This window comes from Kryptolebias marmoratus, linkage group LG8 (assembly GCF_001649575.2).
Source record: "Kryptolebias marmoratus isolate JLee-2015 linkage group LG8, ASM164957v2, whole genome shotgun sequence".
Lineage (NCBI taxonomy): Eukaryota > Metazoa > Chordata > Actinopteri > Cyprinodontiformes > Rivulidae > Kryptolebias > Kryptolebias marmoratus.
In genome coordinates this window covers 9,001,417-9,022,019 of record NC_051437.1, presented here as the reverse complement: position 1 = coordinate 9,022,019, position 20,603 = coordinate 9,001,417, and the positions used below count along the sequence as shown (strand labels likewise).

General features: G+C 41.5%; 1 protein-coding gene across 1 annotated transcript; it reads left to right on the top strand.

Annotated features, from left to right (window-relative positions):
* Positions 1-6,666: 6,666 nt before the first annotated feature.
* On the top strand, positions 6,667-16,926 carry LOC108232077 (proteolipid protein 2-like). The gene is made up of 5 exons (XM_017409640.3): positions 6,667-7,178; positions 12,267-12,422; positions 12,514-12,612; positions 15,664-15,760; positions 15,882-16,926. The coding sequence occupies exons 1-5, from the start codon at positions 7,080-7,082 to the stop codon at positions 15,893-15,895; spliced, it is 465 nt and encodes a 154-aa protein (XP_017265129.1). The 5' UTR covers positions 6,667-7,079; the 3' UTR covers positions 15,896-16,926.
* The last annotated feature ends 3,677 nt before the right edge of the window (positions 16,927-20,603 follow it).

The window sequence follows — 20,603 nt, the reverse complement described above, 5'->3', positions numbered from 1 at the left end:
GAGCAGGATGCTGGGCGCCGATGCGGGGGTGGGGGGGTCTGTCTTTGCTGTAACATGATGATTATTCTTGTGGTGTATTTTAACTGTAGAAGACAACAGAGGATTGTCTGTTTGGTTTTACGAGACAAACTTGAATACAAATACCAAAACATTTGTTGAACATTTAAGGGAAATCTTGCAACAGAGAAGACTTACATTTATGAGGAAAAACAAAAGAAAAAAGAAAAGAAAAAAAAAACTGTAGTAATATTTAACTTGAGAGAATGTATTTGTCTGTGCTGTGTAAATATCAACTTGCTGAAACACATATATATAAATATACAGTATATGATTATATGTACACAGTTGAATAATTGTGCACTCTATATTAGTTGTTATACAACAAATGTTGAGCACAGAGTTATTCAATTGTTTTTACTTTGGTTCTGTTTAGGAGCTCCGACAGTTTAACCTTTACCGACCAGTTCTCTTCAACAGTTTGCGCCGCGATCATATATTTATTTACGCACGTAGACATCTTGGCATCTTCTGGTCCCTCGAATAATTTTGTTCATTTTGTCAGCATTACTGGCGGGACTTCAAAATCCGTGTGAAGGCTGTTGAAAATGCAAGTGCTGACTTTCGAATAACAGAGACATTTATCTTTATAAAAAAAAAAAGAACAAACAAGTCGTGATCTGTAGAGTAATATAAGTGGTGACAGTGAGGTGTGAGTAGGTTGTTTCGGCTTTACGTTTTTATCATTTCCTTCCCATCAAACGTCACTGTCAAGAGTGGGGGGGGGGGATTCGTGTGATACACTGAGTATTGTCCATTAGAAAAGTGTAGGGACAACAGCGTTCATCAGCATGGTAGCGTCTCATATTTGTCGTTTCTTAACCGCTAAAGTGCTGTCAGTATGGAAATTGTGACACAAGTTTTAGCAGCGTGTGTTTGTTGGTTTTGTTTGGGTTTGATGTAAACGGCATCAAGCAGTTTTTGTCGTGTTCCATCGCCTGTCACGTGGTCCAGAAAGTTGTGAGACAGAGTTACCTAGTTTTTTAAACGGCGTTCGCGTCACACTGAAATCAGAGGCACGTGCTCACCTTTAGCATAACGTAAAATAAAACGCGAGAGGAGTTAGTCCGGTCTTAAAGATTCTGGTCACGCTGTCCTTTCTAACGAGGCAGTCTGAGCGACGTGCCGCTGTGTTTGAACCCCCTCTGCATCTCCCGCTCGGCTTTATCTCTCCTCCTTCAGATAATAAGCCACTTTACTGCATGCAGTTTCCTCCCTACATTCCAGAGGATCCACAATCACACGGTAGAGGCTGAGGCTCAGGAAGGAGCAAACATTAGTCTGATCCATAACAGTGGTTCCTGCACAGCACAGACTGAACAGCAGCTCTGACATATCCTACCCAAAGCACAAAGAAAGTGCTGCAATAACGACTCGCACCCACCTATAATCGATACGGTTGCCGACCCTTCCTTTGGATATTCAAGAGCATGTTTGCCAAATAAAAGTTTTTATTTTATTGGTGGTTTTTGCTCTAACAGCTCCGAGCTGTTACTCATCTCCGGCATATCATCCCTCATTGTACAGACATTCATTTCTTTTAAATCAGGGTTCTTTAATCCAGGCAATTGAAGCTAATGGCTTTCTCTCTTTCTCTAGTTTTTCCACTTTTTGTTCTCCTTTCTGTCTTTCTTTCTCTTTCACTGTAGCTCTTATAAATATGCTGAAATGAAATATAGTCTGTTGTTAGTGGTGAATGATGTCTTGTGATACTCTCTAAGCCCTTGGATAGTGCCGTGTTTTATTGTGAATGATGTATTCATATTAGTATTTATGATAATGATAAGTCAGAAAAAAGATATTCAAGACTCTCCAAAACTTTGCCGTATTCTTATTATATGGGGTCCATGTGAAACAAAATGAAATAAACTTGACATTATTCTGTTGAAGGGTAAATTGTGTATTTTTTTCTTTTACTTTATAACAATTTATCATTTTAATTCACCTTGTGCAGTTTGTTTATTTCAGACTGAAACTAAATATTATTTTATGTCTCAACTTTGACAGAGGGGACAAAGTTAAACATAAAAACAAAACACTATGTTTTTATTGAGGTCTTAGCATGGTGCCCCCTAGTGCTTGGGAGGGTATGTTGTTCTTTTTTTTTCAACATTGCTTTTGTTTTTTTCTCATTACTTTACCTTTTAATCATTACAAACAGTGCAGGAAAGGTCAGAAGAATCTGAAGATGTTATGGTATTACTGCAGTTTACTTACTGTGCAGTTCAAAACTTACTTTGAGTTCAAATAATTAGTAGTTTGACTTGGTAACTTATCATTTTTACAGCTTGCAAACACAGGTACTGTATTTTTAAAATAGAAAATCAAAAAAAAAAGGACTCCCAACATGTTTTCTAAAAAGCACAATGGTTTTTCATGGAGCCAAGAGCTTACAGTTACAGTCAGACATTTCCATCCATTCATCAGAGGCATCAATTATTTAAGGACTTCTAATGATCTTTTTAAATTGTCCTTTCTCCTCTGTGGAATGATTATACAACATACAGGTTTACTGATTTAAAAACAAAAAACAAACCAAGAACTGGTTTTTCCACACAGGATCAAAATTATACATACAGGCTCAAATCTTTTATTAAGTGGTGATGGAGGTTCTATGATGTCTTTTAACTTGTTGTTAGTGATCATGATTGACTGCGGCTGGTAGTTTCTTTTTGCCAACAGATAAAAGGATTTGTTTGACAACACAAGAGAGAAGCTCCTGGTCCAGAAACACTTTCAGCCTCTACTTAAATCTGCAGCTGCCCACATGGACAAACCAAATGGTTTCTGGAGAAAAGTTTTATAGGCAGACAAAATAAAAAAATGACAAAACTTGTGTTGGGAGGAGTAAAAGTGAGGCTTTAAACCCCAAGTATACTAGCAACTATTAGGCATGGTGGTGGTAGCATCATGCTGTGGTACTGGTGAACCGGACAAAGTGGATGGAATAAAGAAGGGGGAAGACAACCTCCAAATTCTTCAACTTCACCTCAAATCAACAGCTAGATGGTTGAAACTTGGACACACCTGGGTGTTCCAACAGGATATTGACCCCAAACACATCATTACTGGTTTCTGATTGGATAAATCTTAACATTAATCTTCTGGAGCGGCCTTCACAAAGCCCCGAACACAACCTGATTCAAATCTGTGGAGTCTGTGCCAGAAAACAAACCAGTATAAATAAAGTCAACCAATGCTGGAGCGGTCAAATATCCAGACAGAATTACTTCAGAAGCTCATTGATGGAGACAAAAAGTGTGTGTGCTAAGAGACATTTTAACAAATATTAGTGGGGACGTATGAACACATTTACTCTGTGTGGATTAGAGGAAACGCACGATAAAATCTAGTTTGTGTGCCCAATTTTTGTCTTCAAAAAAAAATTGTTGTGTGCTCATTTTGCCCTTGGCAAAGAATGTTTCGTATTAATCATTATTAGTCCAAAATTAATATGATAGAAATCCTTAGATGCTGGTTTTTTCACAGAGAAAAAAATATTAGTTTAAAATAAATTATTTGGAAGTAGTGTAAATGAGGCCATAATAGCAGATAAACAACACGACCCACCAGAAAAACATTCCTGAATTTATTATATGTCCGTGGTTTGTAATAAAATAAAGTTAACTGCTAAACATGCCTTAAAAACATTGCCACAAAAGCACCACAGATTTGATTCATGAGCAGAAATGTCATCTGCTGCTAAATGAAGAATGTTTTAAACCCTGAACGGTCGCAGGTCGACCGACAGCAGTAAAATCGTTGCCTTCTTATCTCGATTGACAAAACAGTCCTTTAACAAATTAAAAAGCTCAAAGCAGAGATAAATCACAGACACATCATTAAAAACATTCCTCCTTAGCCATTATCCAAACTGAGCCGTACGAGCCACGGTCAGCTCATTTAAGGCTCAAAACTGTCTGCTGTTCGCTATGAAAAATAAAGTTTGATATATTTAACTTCCTTTGGATTTTCCCCAATGTGTATGCAAATAAAAATAAAATCAAGTAGGGTGTAAATGAATCACCACGTTTGCATTTTATGCACTATAGGGTTCAATTTAACACTGAGAGATTTAAAGCAGGTGTTAAAACATTGCATATAATATATGTTGAGTACAGCAGGGGTCACCAACAATATTTACTCAAGAGAGAAATGTTCTTACTACTATTACAAATAATAATTAAAATTAAACTGATGGACGATTTAGGCCTAATTAGACTGCTCAGTATAATGTTATATTTTATATAAACTATATATATTTTAAAATAATTTAAAATGTTATTAATGTTAATTTAAAGGGAACTCACAGAGAAATAACAGCATGCACTTTCAGAGACACAGATTTGATCCCGGTCTGCAGGAGGTGTGTGTTTAATGTGTATCCAGTCTGCGTATTGGTGGGAAATGTTTGCAGGAAAAAGGAAGATAACATGTTTGATCATGATCCCGGATGATCTGATGATTTGATGATCGCTGATGTACGGCAGTTTTCGTTCTGTATTGTCCCGTACGCTGAACTAGCGGTTTTTGCTCAACTACTGCGCCAAGATCTTGAATTATAGTGCTGTGGTTCACAAACCTTTCTGCTTTCAGCCCACAGAACAAAAGTTGCAGAGGCTTGGGACGTGACTGTTGCTAAAGAAGACCAACACTGCAAATAAAGCGTTTAACAAAGAGGCTCATCAACCATTATGTGATTTTTTTAACCAGATATAATAAATGAACTGTACTTATATAGTGCCTTTCTAGCCAACTCAAAGTGCTTCACAACCCAATCTGTGCCCTCATTTACCCATCCACACACACATTTATTCAGCACTCTGCTACATCTCTACAAAGCTAATCTGAATAAATCATTCTGTGGAGTCTAATCAGTGCTTTAGATCACATTCGTACACCGATGGGACACATTGGAGGCAATGAGGAGGTCAGTGTCTTGCTCAGAGACACTTCAACATGTGACTGCTGCCAGGAATCCAACTATTCAAATCCAACTATCTCATTGAAGGGCGACAGCTCTAACCACTGAGCCACAGCCGACTACTGTTTTCATTTCTTTGCAACAGTTAAAGCTTCTCATTGCAAACTATGAAATGAAACATAAAAAGCTTCACCTGAACTAAATCAAATGGTGCAGTTTAAAGAGTTTACTCTGGTAGTTTTCAAGATATACTGATAGTCAGTTTTGAACTGTGGGTCTGCACTCAGTGTAAACAAAGCACTCGGCTGAATCCTGTGAAAACCACTTGCAGGCTTGAGTCACACGACTGACCTACATTAGGCTGGCTGTAGTCTGTGGAGGTAAATGTGGTGGAATCAGACAGAATGGAGAAGACATTTATAAAAGAGAATCTGCTGCTAAACATGAGAGAAAAGAGAAAGAACAAATAAGACAAATATTCAGGATCAAACAGAGAGGTGGAGAGCTCAACATTCAAACACCTTTGCAAAACTTCTGCCAGATGGCTAAGTTGAACATTTGACCTACTTTCAGTCAATTCAGCTGTTTCTGTGGGTAAACAAATGCTTGCGGTAGTTGGCATCCAGTCAGAAATTTTGCTTGCAAATATTTAATTTAAAGACACATTAACCACTGATGTGAGAAAAGTATTGTGCTAATTAAATTTACTACTATTAGAGCTGGTAAATTCAGTTCACGTTATGGATTCAAGGTTAATCTGAGTGATCAGGTTCACCTCAGTCACTTCACACTGGCCCTCCCACCCCTGCTGCAGACAGAAAAACTGCTGCGGTGAATGCTTATGAACCCCATCTGCATTATTATTACAAACAACTTACAAATGATGGAACAAAACAAAACAAAAACATAAACTGAGCAAAGCAAAGTTAACCAAAATGTTAACTAACAACGAACAGAACCAAAAAGTGTGCTTTTCCTCTTTTTTTTGTTGCAATTTTGCAAAAAGTGATAAGCAGAATATATAAGAATAGATAAGATGTGCAACAAAAATGCAAAGTGTAAAAAATTTGAATATAGACTAAGAATGAGCTATTTTAAATAGCTAAGTAACCAAAAAAGCAACCACACAGGACAAAAAAGCAGAATGTGCAAAGAGTTTGTAACTATATCCATAAATATTAAAAAATGTGCATCATATGAGTCTTTAACCCGGATCAGAGACCCGACTTGTCTGAGTCAGCAGCGTTTTCAGGGATTCTGATGGTTTTATCGGTGAGTTTGTTAACTTGGGGACTAAGCAGTGGTCTGTCAGAGGTCATGTAGGATCAGGGGTAATTGAGACCTCGGACTCATGAGTCCTGATTCGGTGTGAGGATTCAAATCTTTAACCCAGGTAAGTCAGTAACCCACCAGCTCTAACTACTATATGATTTTATTTTATTTTATTGTCTGGTCTAAATGATTTTGTAGAGTAACTTTAAGGCTAAATATGCTACTTTTTTTAAGTTAATTTGATTTCTAAAGATCTTTTCAGGACCCCAGCTTCAGCCACCGCAGCTTCACTCTGACCAGAGCCGGAAACTGACGTCAGACGTGAAGAGGACTCAGAATAAATGCTAAAACGGCTTGCCATACCTAAGCGCACGAGCCGCTCCGCGTGGAGCCAACAAATGTTGAACTTGAATGGACCCGAAGTTACGGGGGCTCCTCTTCCTCTCTGTGGTTAGGAGGGCTTCAGGAGGGTTCAGCTTTTCAAACACGGACACCGAAAAGCTCGGCGGGACATTCATGTTGTTTTCTCGCCGCTTCGTGACCGCCCACCTCCTTGAACACATGAAAGCCAACGCCCCACAGCTCCTCCTCCTCTTCGCTCCTCTCGGCAGAGAAGTTGATTCATCCGCCTGAACGGCAGCGGAGTAAGAAAACTAACCCCCCTCCTCGGTGTTTGGACCCGGGACCAGCCGACAACAACAACAACAACTCTGGGACTCTTCCTCCTGAAGCATCTGTCTCTGCGGGCGCCTTTTCCGGCCCGCTCCCAAACAACTTAGTCTTCAAACTCCAGCTACTGTAGTCGAGTTGGGTCAAATCTGACAGCATGGCTGACACAACTGGGTCCAGCCCCGCTGCCAGCTGCATGGACAGGCTCACAAGTTACGTGAAGACTCGGAAGGGCTTCATCCTCACGGCAGAAATAGTAAGTGGACTCACCTGTGGCCTCGCGCTGCTCTCGCGAGCCCCTCGGAGCTAACTCTGATGTGCGCTAATCAATGTTTTATGGACTTAATGCTGCAAAATATCGATTTTTCAGGCCGGAGAGGGGAAGTGGCTGCCGTCGTGAATGTGCTGAAGTAGTTAGGTTTAGGAATGACAGGCATGTGGTCTGTGGAGTCAGAAGGCAGCAGGACTGACCCACCTGTCATTCTGGCTCCACGGTTTCTTAATTTCAGCAGCAGAGAGGGAGTCAAAAAGGTCCCCCGGGCTAAGCTGTATTTGTCACCGGGCTACTCCTTTCTCACACAGATCCACACTGTCAGTCCAGATATGCTGGAAATATATAACAACACAAGACTTTTCTGTTCCTTTGTAAAGAGCTTCTGCACCACATTTGTCACGCCTGGCTTCGTTTAAGTGAAATATTTGCATTCCTGTCATTAGAAAAAAAAAACCCACTCCAGAGCAAACTCCTAATAATAAAAGTGTTGTCCGGGCAAAGTTCAATCGCTTCCTGTCTGGGAAGACTGCTGTATTTATATTGTTCTTCACCACCGTTTTCCACACCAGTGCTTTTTGTTTGCATTTCACAGTGGCGTGCCCTCTGAGCACTCGGGGCCCCTCGGGCCCCCTGTGACCTGCACGCTCTGCTTGAGCTCTGTATTTTTCAGTGCCCGAGAGAGTGCTGGGAACCCCGGCACATTTAAATATAATGGTTGAGCTCGGCCTTTGGCTGGTGTTACAGTACGTACTTTTCATCTGCCGTATTTACATGTTGCTTCACACGCTTAAGACAGGATGCAGGAAATTAGCCCCTGAACACATGGCCTTATCTCTTTCCTTACCAATGGGGAAAATATTGGTTTTGTTGCGTACTAGTATTGCAACCTTCACTACAGAAAGTGCCTAAATACTACTCCTGCTGGAAGGCTTTCAGTTGAGTGTAATAATAAAGCTGACAAATATACTGTAACCTTCAAATTGTCTTTCTAAATCCAAGAAAAGGTCTGTTTATAGCAGGAAATAAGATTCTGCTTGCATAGCTGAAGGAGCTCATTATAAAGCAGGCTCTGAAATGTTGGTGGTCAGTGGTCCACCCACTGTAACTTTCTCCTTTTTTTTTTTTTTTTTTTTACGAGGTAATGGAAATTCCAGACGGGTGTGAAGTTTAGTCCAGGGAACAAAGAATGCTTCACACTCGTCTCTGGCCGTCTGTTCGAGGATGGCCCTCGTTTCCCTGCAGTTGTTTTTTTTTTTGTTGTTGGAGCCCGATAAACGCTGAAGGAAGTCATCTGCGATTGTGGATGCCTGAAATAGTTTACAAAACACAAACAGGGCTCTGGGGAAAGGAACAGGAAGATAAATGTCATTAGTGCTTATTATGGGGATTTTCAGTTTAATGGGAAAATGGAGGACGTGGACATTTTAACCTCCCAGCAGGCGGGATTTCTCTCAACATTCTGAAGGTCCCGCTGTCCTTTTTAACTCTGTGCACTTTTACTCGGCTTCATAGGCTTCCTGTCATAGGCATGACCATGTTGGAGCATGTTCAGTTCCCACACCCAGCACTGATGAGATGGGATCGGTCATGCCCAGAGCTAATTGACTTGTAGGTTGGAAGCTTCTTGTTTTCGTTGCGTTCCTCTAACTTTTGAATTTTTGGGGGGGGAAAGTAAACTAGCGTGTAGTAGTGGCAGTTGTGCAATAAGTGTGAATGTGCAGGGAGTGTGATGAAAGTCAGCTTTCTTCATTGCTCAGCATACAGTTTCCACGTTGTGTAAAAAGAAAAATGGAGGGAAAAAAAAAAAAAGGAGGGGACTTCCCTAGCAACTGGCTCTGTTTGGTGTGGATCTCCATGCACAGACTAACCTCTCAGGTCTCATGTTGCTGCTGACTATAATTAGCCAAAGGTTTGCAATAATTTCCCTCCAGGCGATTTTTAAACAGCAGCTCGTTACAGGGATGAGGGCCGACTACAGCTGGGGTCTTTTAAAGCTGTCAGACACGAACGAATTCCAAGGCGAAATACATAAAGGGGTGCCTGAATCTCCGAGCTTGTTTTGTTCGGAGAGACTTCTGTGTGGTAGGCGTTTTGTTTTTTTTTGTTTGTTTTTTTTTCAATTTTTTTTTTATTCTCCTCTTCAGAGCAGCCGGCTCTGGCCCTGAATAGAGCCTCTTTTGTGCCTTGGCCTCGGCCTCTTCGCTCTGCAGAGGCAGCCTGTGCCAGTCTCCAACGCACAAACCTCTGATGCGCCTGCCTCGCTGGTTGGCTGTGGGTTGTGTGCGAGGCGAGGGGAGGGGCGGCTGAGGTGACAGATGTGGGGCCGGTGTCAAGCTGGTGAAGGCATGCGTGTATCATATAGACCGCAGTGATTTGACACGGTCTGCTAAGTCGTCTGCAACTGGGAATAAAACACTGCAATGTGCAAGACGCGCTGTTATTAGACACAAGTCAGAATTTATTTCAGGAGCATCACTAGAATAATTCATGGAGTATGTCACAAGAGAGCCTTTTTTTTCCCCCTGTAGTCTCCAACTTCACCACTAGATGTCACTAAATCCCCTTCAACTTAAAGATTATACTAAAAAAAATGAAAGATTACCAAATCTGTCCTTATTAGTCAATAAATTCCTCAGCTTATCTACAGAAAAGGAGTGTCAGTTGCTCAAGTGTGACAGACAGATGACCGTGTTGCTGCTACATTGAAATAATGTTAGTCTCCTCCCTGTTTGTTGGCCTGGTGTACATTTATACTTTACTAGTTTAAAAAATACCAAGTCTATATAGTCTACATCATTGGAATCAATCAAATTCTTGCTCTACAAGAATTCAGGTTCCGAAGTATAATTAAAAACGCAAATGAAGGTTGTTTTTTGGTGATATTTGCAAATAAAAGGAAGCAGTTTCTGCTGCAAACCTCAGGTTCCAAGCTGTTCAGGACCAGTGTCCTGTGTGGGGGAGCATTAAAGGGATAGTTAAGGTCTTTTAAAGTTGGGTTCTGTGAAAAGGTTACGAGGGACTGATCTCTTACTTGGTAAAGATGGCGTTTTGAGTTCAGTTCTGAGCAGACTGACAAGCTGACGGCTAATACGAGTGGAGCCGAGGGCAAAGTGGAAGGTTGCTGTATTAAGACGACAACAATCCCCAAAATGTCACAGGTGTTCATGATAAAAAGCTGTGTTATAAACTTTTACATCACCGTCAGTTTTGTATCACATGGCTGTTTATGCAGAATAATGTGGAAGCTGCAGCACTTCCGGTGCAGCATGGGGTGTTTCCTGCAGAACTTTGATATATAATTATATCAAGTGGTGTAACTGTTTAAAAATACAGCGTTCATGTGAACCTATGTGTAGGTTTTGTGGTTGGAGTTGTTTTAAGTTCTGCTTTGAAACTGGTGCCGCTCGGAACGAAATCTCAAGCTGAGCGCTAGTCGGAGCAGGCACAAGTAGCAGCAGTTAGCTGTAGCACTATTTCTAACTGAATGTCCGTGCAATGGAGACCTGACGGCCAGAAACCTACTTTAGAACTGGACCTTCAGCAGGGGCAGCTCCAAACTTCTGCTATCTGTCCTCACAAATAACCCCAGAAATCTATGTAAATGAGCAGCAAAATGAACAGAAGTCCGTGCCTCTGAGCAGGTCAAATGCTTCGGCGGCTGAAGCGTTGTTTATCACTCCGCAGTTGTCCTGCAGTTTGTTGGGGGGGAAGTAACTTGCCCACACATTTTCACAGCAAACAACAGCAGCATTATAAAGAAACGACTGATAGTGAGCCGCAGGCGGCCCGAGGTTATGGTTTCTCCACACTGGCGGCATTTTACTGCACTGGAAAGAATGCACCCTTCTCAGTTCACTTCTCATGCACTTTTTTTTTCCCTCATATGGAAAAATGTGCTGGACCAAACGGTCACTGTAAATCTGAAGGCAACATGTGATGGCTGCACTGCTAGAGTCCGTTATTTAGAGCAGTGTTTGAAGAGAATCGTTTTTCTTGGGAAAATGTTTATTAGCTGATTTATATGCAGTAATAATAGCCGTTTGCTGGTGTAGCTTCTTAGTCATCCAGGACATGGTAAATAATAATAAAAAAATGTTTAAAAACAGAAACAGTGGAAGTCATTTCACTTCTCATCCGAGGAGCTTTCTCAAATCAAAAAGCAGAGACTGTGAGGTTCAAGCTTTTGAAGCTGAGATGTTCTGTAAGCTGGATCACATGCAGATTAAACTCACTCTCCTAACAGTAGAGGCTCATAAGGGTCTTTGTTTATCTAACTGACAGATGGGCCACTCTGGTCACATGGATGCAGGTCCTGATTGGAGTGAAACAGACTGGGGATCAGGCCTAATGCTCCATTATAGGTTTTTGAAAGCTGAAAGCTGAGAACCCCCCGGTTTCTCTCGTTTGGCGTCCTTCACCCCCCTCTCAAACCATCTGATGGCTTCATCTGTGTAGGTGGACAGCTGAAGAGGCGGCTCTCCTGTGGAGAAGCTGTTTGGTTTCTCCAATGTCGAGTTCTGGAGATTCCTCGCTGCACTGAACTGCAGACGCCACACGGCTCAGTTTGTGTTTGGGTGTTTTGTCCTTAGGGTGGACCATCCTCTGCCTGAGAGTCCTGTTGGGTTTGAAATGCACCGGGATGTTGTATTTGGAGAAAACCCTTCTGAAGTCTCCTTCTCAGATACTCCAGCAAGATCATAGGATGACAATGTTTTTGTGTTTGTTCTCCTTAAACTGTGTTTAGGTTTCCTCGCTGACTCGACAACAGCCAAGTTAGGATATCCTCATGTGTTTTGTTCCTTTTCCTTCTCTTCTGTCTTCGTGGGGACGTGTTCAGCCTGATGCTGTAGAGTTCTGATGACAGAAGGTTTGTGGTCCAGTTGAGGCTGTCCTCTTTTTTTATGTGAACCAGACTGTCTAAAAAAGGCAGCTTGTTGGCGTTTGCATCCTCTCCGGTGAACTTGTTGTTGTTGTCAACAGAGTTGATGTGTCTGGTGAAGACCTGTAAATTTCTGAATATCAAATTGATCTTTTCTTTGTTTTCCTAACTTTGCCTCCTGTCTTTCCCAGGTCCTCTGTTTTATAATCCTCATCTGCTATGCTACTTCTACGTCCGGAGGCTACACTGCTGTGGCCATCTGCGAGATGGTCTTCACCATAATCTTCTTTGTCGTCTTCATGATGGAGCTGGACAAGCAGTTCCTAGTAGTCAACTGGATCTGGAGTGTGAGTCAGGAAGCGCGAGAACACACGCGGCCATGTTTCGGTTGAAAAGCCGCACGGCGGCGCTTCACCTCTCTGCCCCCCGTCTGTGCAGGACTTTTTCCGCGCTGTAATTGGTGCCGCCCTTTTCATCATCACGTCTCTCATCTGTGTCATCGGAGGAGCCGGGGACGGAGCGCGCATCGCAGGCGGGGTGAGTGAAAGCGCCATGACTCAACCTGGCATCCTGCTGCTGCTTTCGCTCTGTGTTTTGTTTTGTTTTTTAGCAAAATAGTCGTCGTCTCCAGGATGGATGTGCAGAAAAGCTCTTGTTGACGTGCGCCGTCGCTGTTGAGTGATATCAGATCTTATCTCGTGTTTCCTTCCTTTTTAGACGTAGCAGAAAATGTTGGACTTTTGAAATAATTTGGCATCCTCTTTTGAATGTCTTCTATCTTATGTAAAAATAGTCCAAGTGTGAACAGAATCCAACCACTTTTATTTTTAGCGTAATCTGTTTAGAGACAGGTCGTCACCTTGTCCCTGACTCATACGGTTTGGGTTGTTTTCTTAACCGAAGCATAACACCCTCAGGGTTGGTGCGCCTTAGACGGGTTGAAAGAAGAAAAGAGCGCTGAGCTTGTTTATAGGTAATCTGAGGGAAGGAAGGGGGAGTTTTTCGTGCATACGTGTGTCCACAGAAAACCTACAGACTCATACTCAACCCAAAGGTGTTTTCACTTTCCTTTTTTTAAGGTTCACAGTTTTTTTTTTGTTTTTTTTTTCGTTCCAGGCAGTCAGATTGTCTAACAGTGGTGGTAGCCAATAGTTTGTTTTTCTTTAAGTTTTCTGAACCTCTTTTTGAAGTTTTACGTTGGACTTTGGTATCTGTTTTCACTCATTTTCAATCCAGTGCCTGACCGTCTGCAGAGGAATGTTTGTTGTTGTTCATAAATCCATTTAACTCTGATGTTTGAGTCGTTCAGGCAGAAAAAAAGGCTCCTCAACTCATGGGATGACCCAGTTTTGTGTTGACCCAAATCAGAGAACTCAGCAGAGAGACAACTTTAAGTTGGATTTTTAGGCTCTTTGCAGGCAGCTTGCCACAGAGACGCAGTTTGTTCCCACTTATTTGGTCAAATCGATGAAAACACCAAAGATAAACACAGTTTTACAAACAGGAAACTGCATTTTAGCTCCAGCAAAGTCATTCCCAAACAAGTCTAAGCTCAAAAACCTACAAAACCTGTCATACAGAAGTTGTTTAGCTGAAGAATGATGTGCCAGATGTTTACATACACCATATGAAAAAAACAAAACAAAAACACAACCATTTTGTTTTCTCACTGTCTGACATTAAATCAGACTAAACCTTTCCCATTTTAGGTCAGTTAAGAATTGTCGGAATTATTTTAATTTGTTTTAATGCCTGAATAATGGTAAATGGTAAATGGCTTGCACTTGTATAGAGCTTTATCTAGTCCAAGGACCCCAAAGCGCTTCACACTACAATCATTCACCCATTCATTCAAACATTCACACACTGATAAGCCACATTGTGGCCACAGCTGCCCTGGGGCGGGCTGACAGAAGTGAGGCTGCCATCACACCGGCGCCACCGAGCCCTCTGACCACCACCTGTAGTAATGAGGGAGAGAATTATTTTTATTGTCCTCAAAGTCACAGGTCTACATACACTAAGATTACTAACCTCTTGGAAGCTTGTGATTGGTTAGTTGACAACATCTGAGTTACCTGAAGACACACCTGTGGATGTATTTTAAAGGCACACCTCAGACACACTGCTTCTTTGTGTGGCATCACGGGAAGAAATCAGCCGAGACATCAGGAAGAGAATTATCGACCTCCACAACTCTGGTTCCTGCTTGGTACAATTTCCAGATTTTCTTCTGTTCAAACAATGATACACAAGTATAAACACCATGAGAACGTCCTGCCATCATACCACTCAGGAAGGAGACGGGTTGATGTTCCTGAGATGAATGTTTTTAGTGTTAAATGTGTGAATCAACCCCAAAACAAAAGCAGAGGATCTTGTGAAGCTGCTGCTGAAGCTGCTCAGAGTCATTATCCAGGGAAACAAGTCCTGAACTGATATGGACTGAAGGGACACTCGGAGAGGAAGAAGCCGTTACTCCAGAAGCAACATGAAAAAAGCAAATCACAGTTTGTAAATGCACACTTTATTTTTTCCTCCACATCCTTCTTCATGGTTGTCTGTCCTACAGCAGTGCTGTTTGGGTCACCTTAAGAACTAAAAGCATCAAGTCGACATCCAAAAGCAGCTGTCTCCCTTCCTATTCACCCTGTACACAGCAGAGATCTTCTACAACTCAGAGCTCCGTCACATGCAGAAGTTCTCTGACAACACTGCTGCTGTGACGTGTATCGAGCGAGCGAGCAGGGAGAGTACAGGAAACTGGGGAAGGACTTTGTTGGGTGGTGTCACTGGAACCAACTGCTGCTCAACACAGGAAAGACCAAGGAGATGCCCCTCCCCTCCCCTACCCAACAGCCAGGATGTATTTCCTGAGCAGGCTGGAATCTTATACCATCTGCACAATGTTTTACCAGACAGTCGTCACCAGTGCCGTGGTCTGTCGGGGTGGCAGCGTGAGGCTGATGGCCACTCGGCGCCTCAGCAGGATCATCAGGCGGCTGGGCTTGGTGTGGAGCCTGCAGCTGGACTCCATGGAGGCAGTGATGGAGCAGAGACCCAGACTGGAGGCCGTAACGGACGACGCCATTCAACCTCTCCACATCGCGTTGACGCAACAGAGGAGCACATCCAGTGGCAGGCTGCTGTCACTGAGCTGCTCCACTAAGAGACTTAAAGATCCTTTTGTTGCTCAGGCCGTCAGGCTGCAGAACTCCTCTGTTAAGTGTCAGCTACTATCGCTGACAAATTAAAAGTTTATGTTTTATATCCATCCTTAACTACTGAGCTTTTCTTGCAGTAAGTACCATATTGCTGCTTCATGTTTCAGTACGCTTCATGCTTTTACTACCTCCTTGGAGAAGTGGTCTTTTATTGTATCTTTGTTGGTTTGTATCATGGTGTTGTGTGAATAGAAGCAGCTGGCAGCTACTGAATTTCATTCGGGATAATGAATATTATCTTATCTTAAAAATGATCGTAGTTTGTGTTGAATGAATCACATTGTAACAACTGGTTTTCCTTGTTCTTCATTTGTTTTTTATGCGTTTTATTTGCTTAAAGTAATTCTTCGGATGTTTTTCGCAGGTGTTCGGTTTGATCGCTGGGATCCTTTTTGCGTACGACGCCTACACCATCTACCTGGAGCTCAGGAGCAACAGGCAGCACACAGCAGCTCCCACCGGTAGGAGCCGCCACCATCCGCCCAGAATGTTCTCCGTGACACAGATCTGCTTTATTTGACCTGACGATTCTTCCTCTGATTAGAAAAAGTGTCTAATAGGCTTGTGTTTCTATCTTCCCAGATGACAGGGTTTAAACTTCCCCCACTCCACGTGCCTCTGAACAACGCAGCAGGAGCACAAACAGCGAGCGGCTCATTAAGGAGGACGGGCAGGAAAACGAGCAGGTCGAAGGTTAATCATTGCAAAGGAACGGAGCACGAGGTGTATTTTACAGGGCTGTGCCTGAGAGGAGTGCGAGTGGTACTGTACATCTGTGCCTGCGTGTCTGCTACACGAGGAATTCTCCTCCTGACTTTTTTATTTTTATTCCAACCTCAACAGTCCACTGACTAAAAAGGGAAATCGGAGAATAACACAAGACTCTGGTTGATGTCACCATGAAGGTCGTCTAATACATTTTTTCTACTGTTAATGGTCTACTGTTGTAATCGAAATTTATGGTTTTTGGATTTCAAAAGTAACTGACTCATTAGGGGTTATTTAACAACGTAGTTATGCTCTTGTTATTTTTAGTAAAACTTCACGTTTGGTTAAATGTTTTATTTTCTGCTGTTTCATCGTTGCAGAGTCCTGTGCATTGCAGTGCCTTAATGTCCCATCAAAATTAACTACCTGTTTTTGTTTGAGTGATCTGCTGTAGTCGACGTTTTCTGTCACTTTTCACTAATGGAGCTTCTCGTGGATCTTGAGGACCCTCAAATGGTCATTAACTCACGAATTTCAGTGTTGTTTTTCACTTTTACTCGTCTCCTTTGATTCTTGCTCAGGTTATGAAATTTTTCATACATGTGTAACACATTGTTTTAAGCTGTTATTTTATATTGCCCAGTAATACAGTATAGGTAGGTTCTTTTTTTTGTGAACTCGTTTTGAGGAGACAGACGATGAGAAATCAGCTTCTAAAGAAAAGTATCTGAATTATTATCACAGATGTGAATATCACATTCTGATGTTCTGTTTGCTCAACCTGATGTTGGCCATTTGGAGTAAAGTCTTTTGTCATGTGTACTTTTTTTCTAACCTATATTACGAAAGTCTGGAGTTTGTCGATTGAAATTCAAATCAGCTTTGCTTTGAGAAATAAAGCCATTGATACCACAAAGAGTTCATGTTTTATTATTTGTACAGTTATTTTTCATCTGAATATGAATGTAATGTTTGGAAACATCCATGGCCTTCATTCAAACTGTCATTTCTCTTTTCACCACTAGATGGCAGCAAACTGCAACTCATCTGAAATACTGAGTTAAAGTGAGTGTCTGAACCTAAAAACCTCTGAGACATTTAACTATAAAATTTCCTCTGTTGTCAACAAATTAGAGGTGCTACAGACTGATCCCTACTTCTGAAGATACTTGGGGTATTCAGACAATATCAAAAATAAGTTGGTTTCTTTTACATATCTCCAGGAAAGAGCATGATTTTTATTCATCTGTCCTCGAATCTCATCAGATAAAAAAAGAAGAATTATCTTCGATGCCCGTATTCATTCTGTGATTACAGTACTTGTATAGAAATACTTCCCTTTCTTTTCGTCCTGTGACTTCACTGCTTTGCAGTTGCAAAAATAGTTTTGTCTTGTGTATTTTTAAAGGCCTGCAGTGGGATGATAGATACAGTAATCCCTTGTTAAGAGTCATACCAGCTGCTACCAACTGTTTCACTGCTGTGAGAAATAAAGTCATTGATGCTACAATGTTTTTATATTATTATAAACCATATTTGTTCATTTTTTAAATGATTGTGATGTTTGGACACATTTATTTATTTTTCATTTGATAAATGGATTTGAACTCCAAATAGTCTTCTATATTCTCGCCACTAGATGGCAGCAATCTGCAACTCATCTAAAATATTGAATTATAGTGGGTGCCCTGACCTACAAATCTCTGAGACATTTCACTGGAAATCCTCTGTTAGTTAGTGATGTTACAGACCCCTCTTCGTGGTGCTTGTGATATTGAGACAATGTCAAAAATAAAAGTATTTGACACAGCTAGGGATCATGGTTTGTACAGCGCTGCAGTCATCTGTCATCTCCAATCTCATCAGACTTGTTTTGAAGATAATGCAGTAAGCTGCCCCTATCCTTCATTCTGAGATGACAGTACAACTCTTTCTAAGAAACAAAACAGTTGTTTTATGAGTCAGAAAAAAGATAAAAAAATCAGGTTGTTTTGCTAGCCTTAGCCTAGCCTGGACCAAGACTTTTGCCTTTTTTCTCCATCCTTTGTGCTCTATGACAGATACTAACTATTGACAACTCTTTGACAGGACATCACTACAAAGTTGACTGGATTATCCAGCAGAGATCGGTTCATTTTAACATTAATTACCGGTGTAAAAAAAGGTTCCAGGTTGCTTTGTGAAAACATGCACTTTGAGGAGAAGATGTTTCTGTCATGAAAGTGTTGAATTTTCCTCAGGCTTGCTGAAACTTGCTTAGTTTTGGAAAGAAAGGTATGAGATCTGGAGATCTGATCGCTGAGGAGCAGGAGATAAGAAGAAAGAGAAAAAGAAACTAACCTGAAATGTTACAAAATCCACCATGAACAGTCAACGAATGGATAAGTTTATCTACAAGTCATTTCCAGAATAAAAACAAAACATTGTGCTCCTTATGAGTCTAAAAATTCAGCATATCAAACTTTTTCCCTGTCTTTTATTTTTCTCATCTCTTATTTATCCCAGATCCTGAGTTCCACCACCCTCTCCTGTGATGCTGCTTCTATGAGTTTAGCCTACTCCACCGTTCCCATCTGTCAGATAGTCCTGTCCTCCATCTTCCTTGTCATCTTTTCGTTGGAGCTGGACAAGAAGATCCAGGTGGTCAACTTTGTGGGGACTGTGAGTTCTGTGCAGGAACACCACAGCACAAAGAGACACGTTTAGGTGGGTTCTTGCCCGGTGCTTCATCTTCTGCCTCCCCCTGTCTGCACAGGACTCGATCCGGGCTTTGATCGGCGCCATCCTTTACACCATCACTTCTGTCATGATCTTTGTCGAAGGAGCTGAGGATGGCGTCCTCGTTGCAAGTGGGGTGAGCTTCTGAATCATGTTTCCACAGTAATAAATTGATTAAAGCAGCTTGGGTTGAGCTCCTGAGCTGTTTAGCTACCATTCCTTCATTTTAATTGTTGTTAATTGTTTTCCTGTGCTTTCATGGCATTAAAGTCATAACTGCGATGCTTTCCTCAGGCTCTTGATGTCATCTCCGGGATCGTTTTTTTGTGTGACATCTGCACCATCGCTAAATGTAACACCGTCAGCCTGATCCAGATGACCCAACTATGCAGGGCGGCCTGTAGGAGCAGCAGATATGACTTATCTCATATCAAGAGATGCTTTGTTTTCTGATGAGCAAAGGGTCTAATATGTGTTAATTTATGTCTTCTTTATCATTTATATTCCTTCATTTTACCTGCACTTTTTCTTTACATTTACCAGTCCCTCCAGGAAGTTGTGACGTTGTGATTGCAACTACTCACTCAAATTCAGCCAATCCATGGAAATTTAACTCAAAATGTCATTTTTAACCAATCATATTAGTCCCCTGCAGGTTTCACTTCCTTTGTAGGCTGCAACAATGACGAAAAAGTCTGAAATCCTGGAGGTGATTTATAGTAGTTCATGTAAAGTGCTGTGACTTTTCTACTCTACTCTACATGTCAGTGTCTGTGGGCTGTGTTCATTCTTCCTGAGCGGAGTTTAAAACCTTTGTCTCATATGTTATGAGACAGTGGTGACTGATCAAATCTGCAATGTGAAACATTAGAAAAAAATTACAAATTCTTTGAGCAATCATACTCACTAAAATCTGAACTGAGAACTTATGGGGTGCTGTTTGTAAAGTTACACAGTCAAAAATTAACAGCAATATTTTGTTTTATTTAGCCAATGTGTTCATACATTTATAAATGTCATAGTTCTGAACTAAATATTTAACTTGCAAACTAAGTATTTAGCTCTACACTAAATATTTATTTTCCAAACAAAATATTTTATTTTATCTTGGAAATTAGTTAATATGCAAATTCCTTGCCGAAAAGCGGAAGCGGACTATCAAAATAACAGCCCAGCCTCTATATACACCTCTTGCCAAACTGCCAAAAAACACCAGAAGTAAAAGAAGAATTGGAGCTGCTGCTGGCCAGACTGAATCGCTTCAGTTTTCTCTGATGCACCGTATTACGCAAACATTAATTTTGTCAAAAAAAAAACTGAAAGCAATGACTTGAAAAACTATTTTATATAATATAATATAGTACATATTATTCATATGAAGCCTAGGCGTAAATTCAGACTGGAAGACCTGCTTCAGCCTCACCTGCATCTAATCGCTGCATCAAGCACCTCCACTCCAGCCTATCAGCATCCGACCGCGCCTCCAGTGTATCCAATCAGCTAGCAAGCCTTCGTTTAAAAGGACTTCCATCATGGCCCTGTTACACATGGGGAATTAAGGTTGTTTTGTTTTTTATTTTGCCTGCTTTATAGTTTTGTGTGGTGTGTTTATGTTTTCTTTATAGTTTTTGCATGTTTTGTTTTTCTTTTGGCGTCTTGGGCGCGCTGGGTTAAGGAGTTCTGGGGACGCCGAGCCGGTAATTAGCTGCACGTGCGGAAGCTGATTGAAGCCAGGATATAAGGGAGCCTTTAGGAAAGGGCTGGGAACTAGGTTCCGCAGGTGACGGAGACGGGCATGCTGTGGAGCGAGAGACGCGCTGAGTCCGCACGCCAGGCATGGAGCACCGGGAAGTGAGCAGATGGCCCAATATAAAGGAT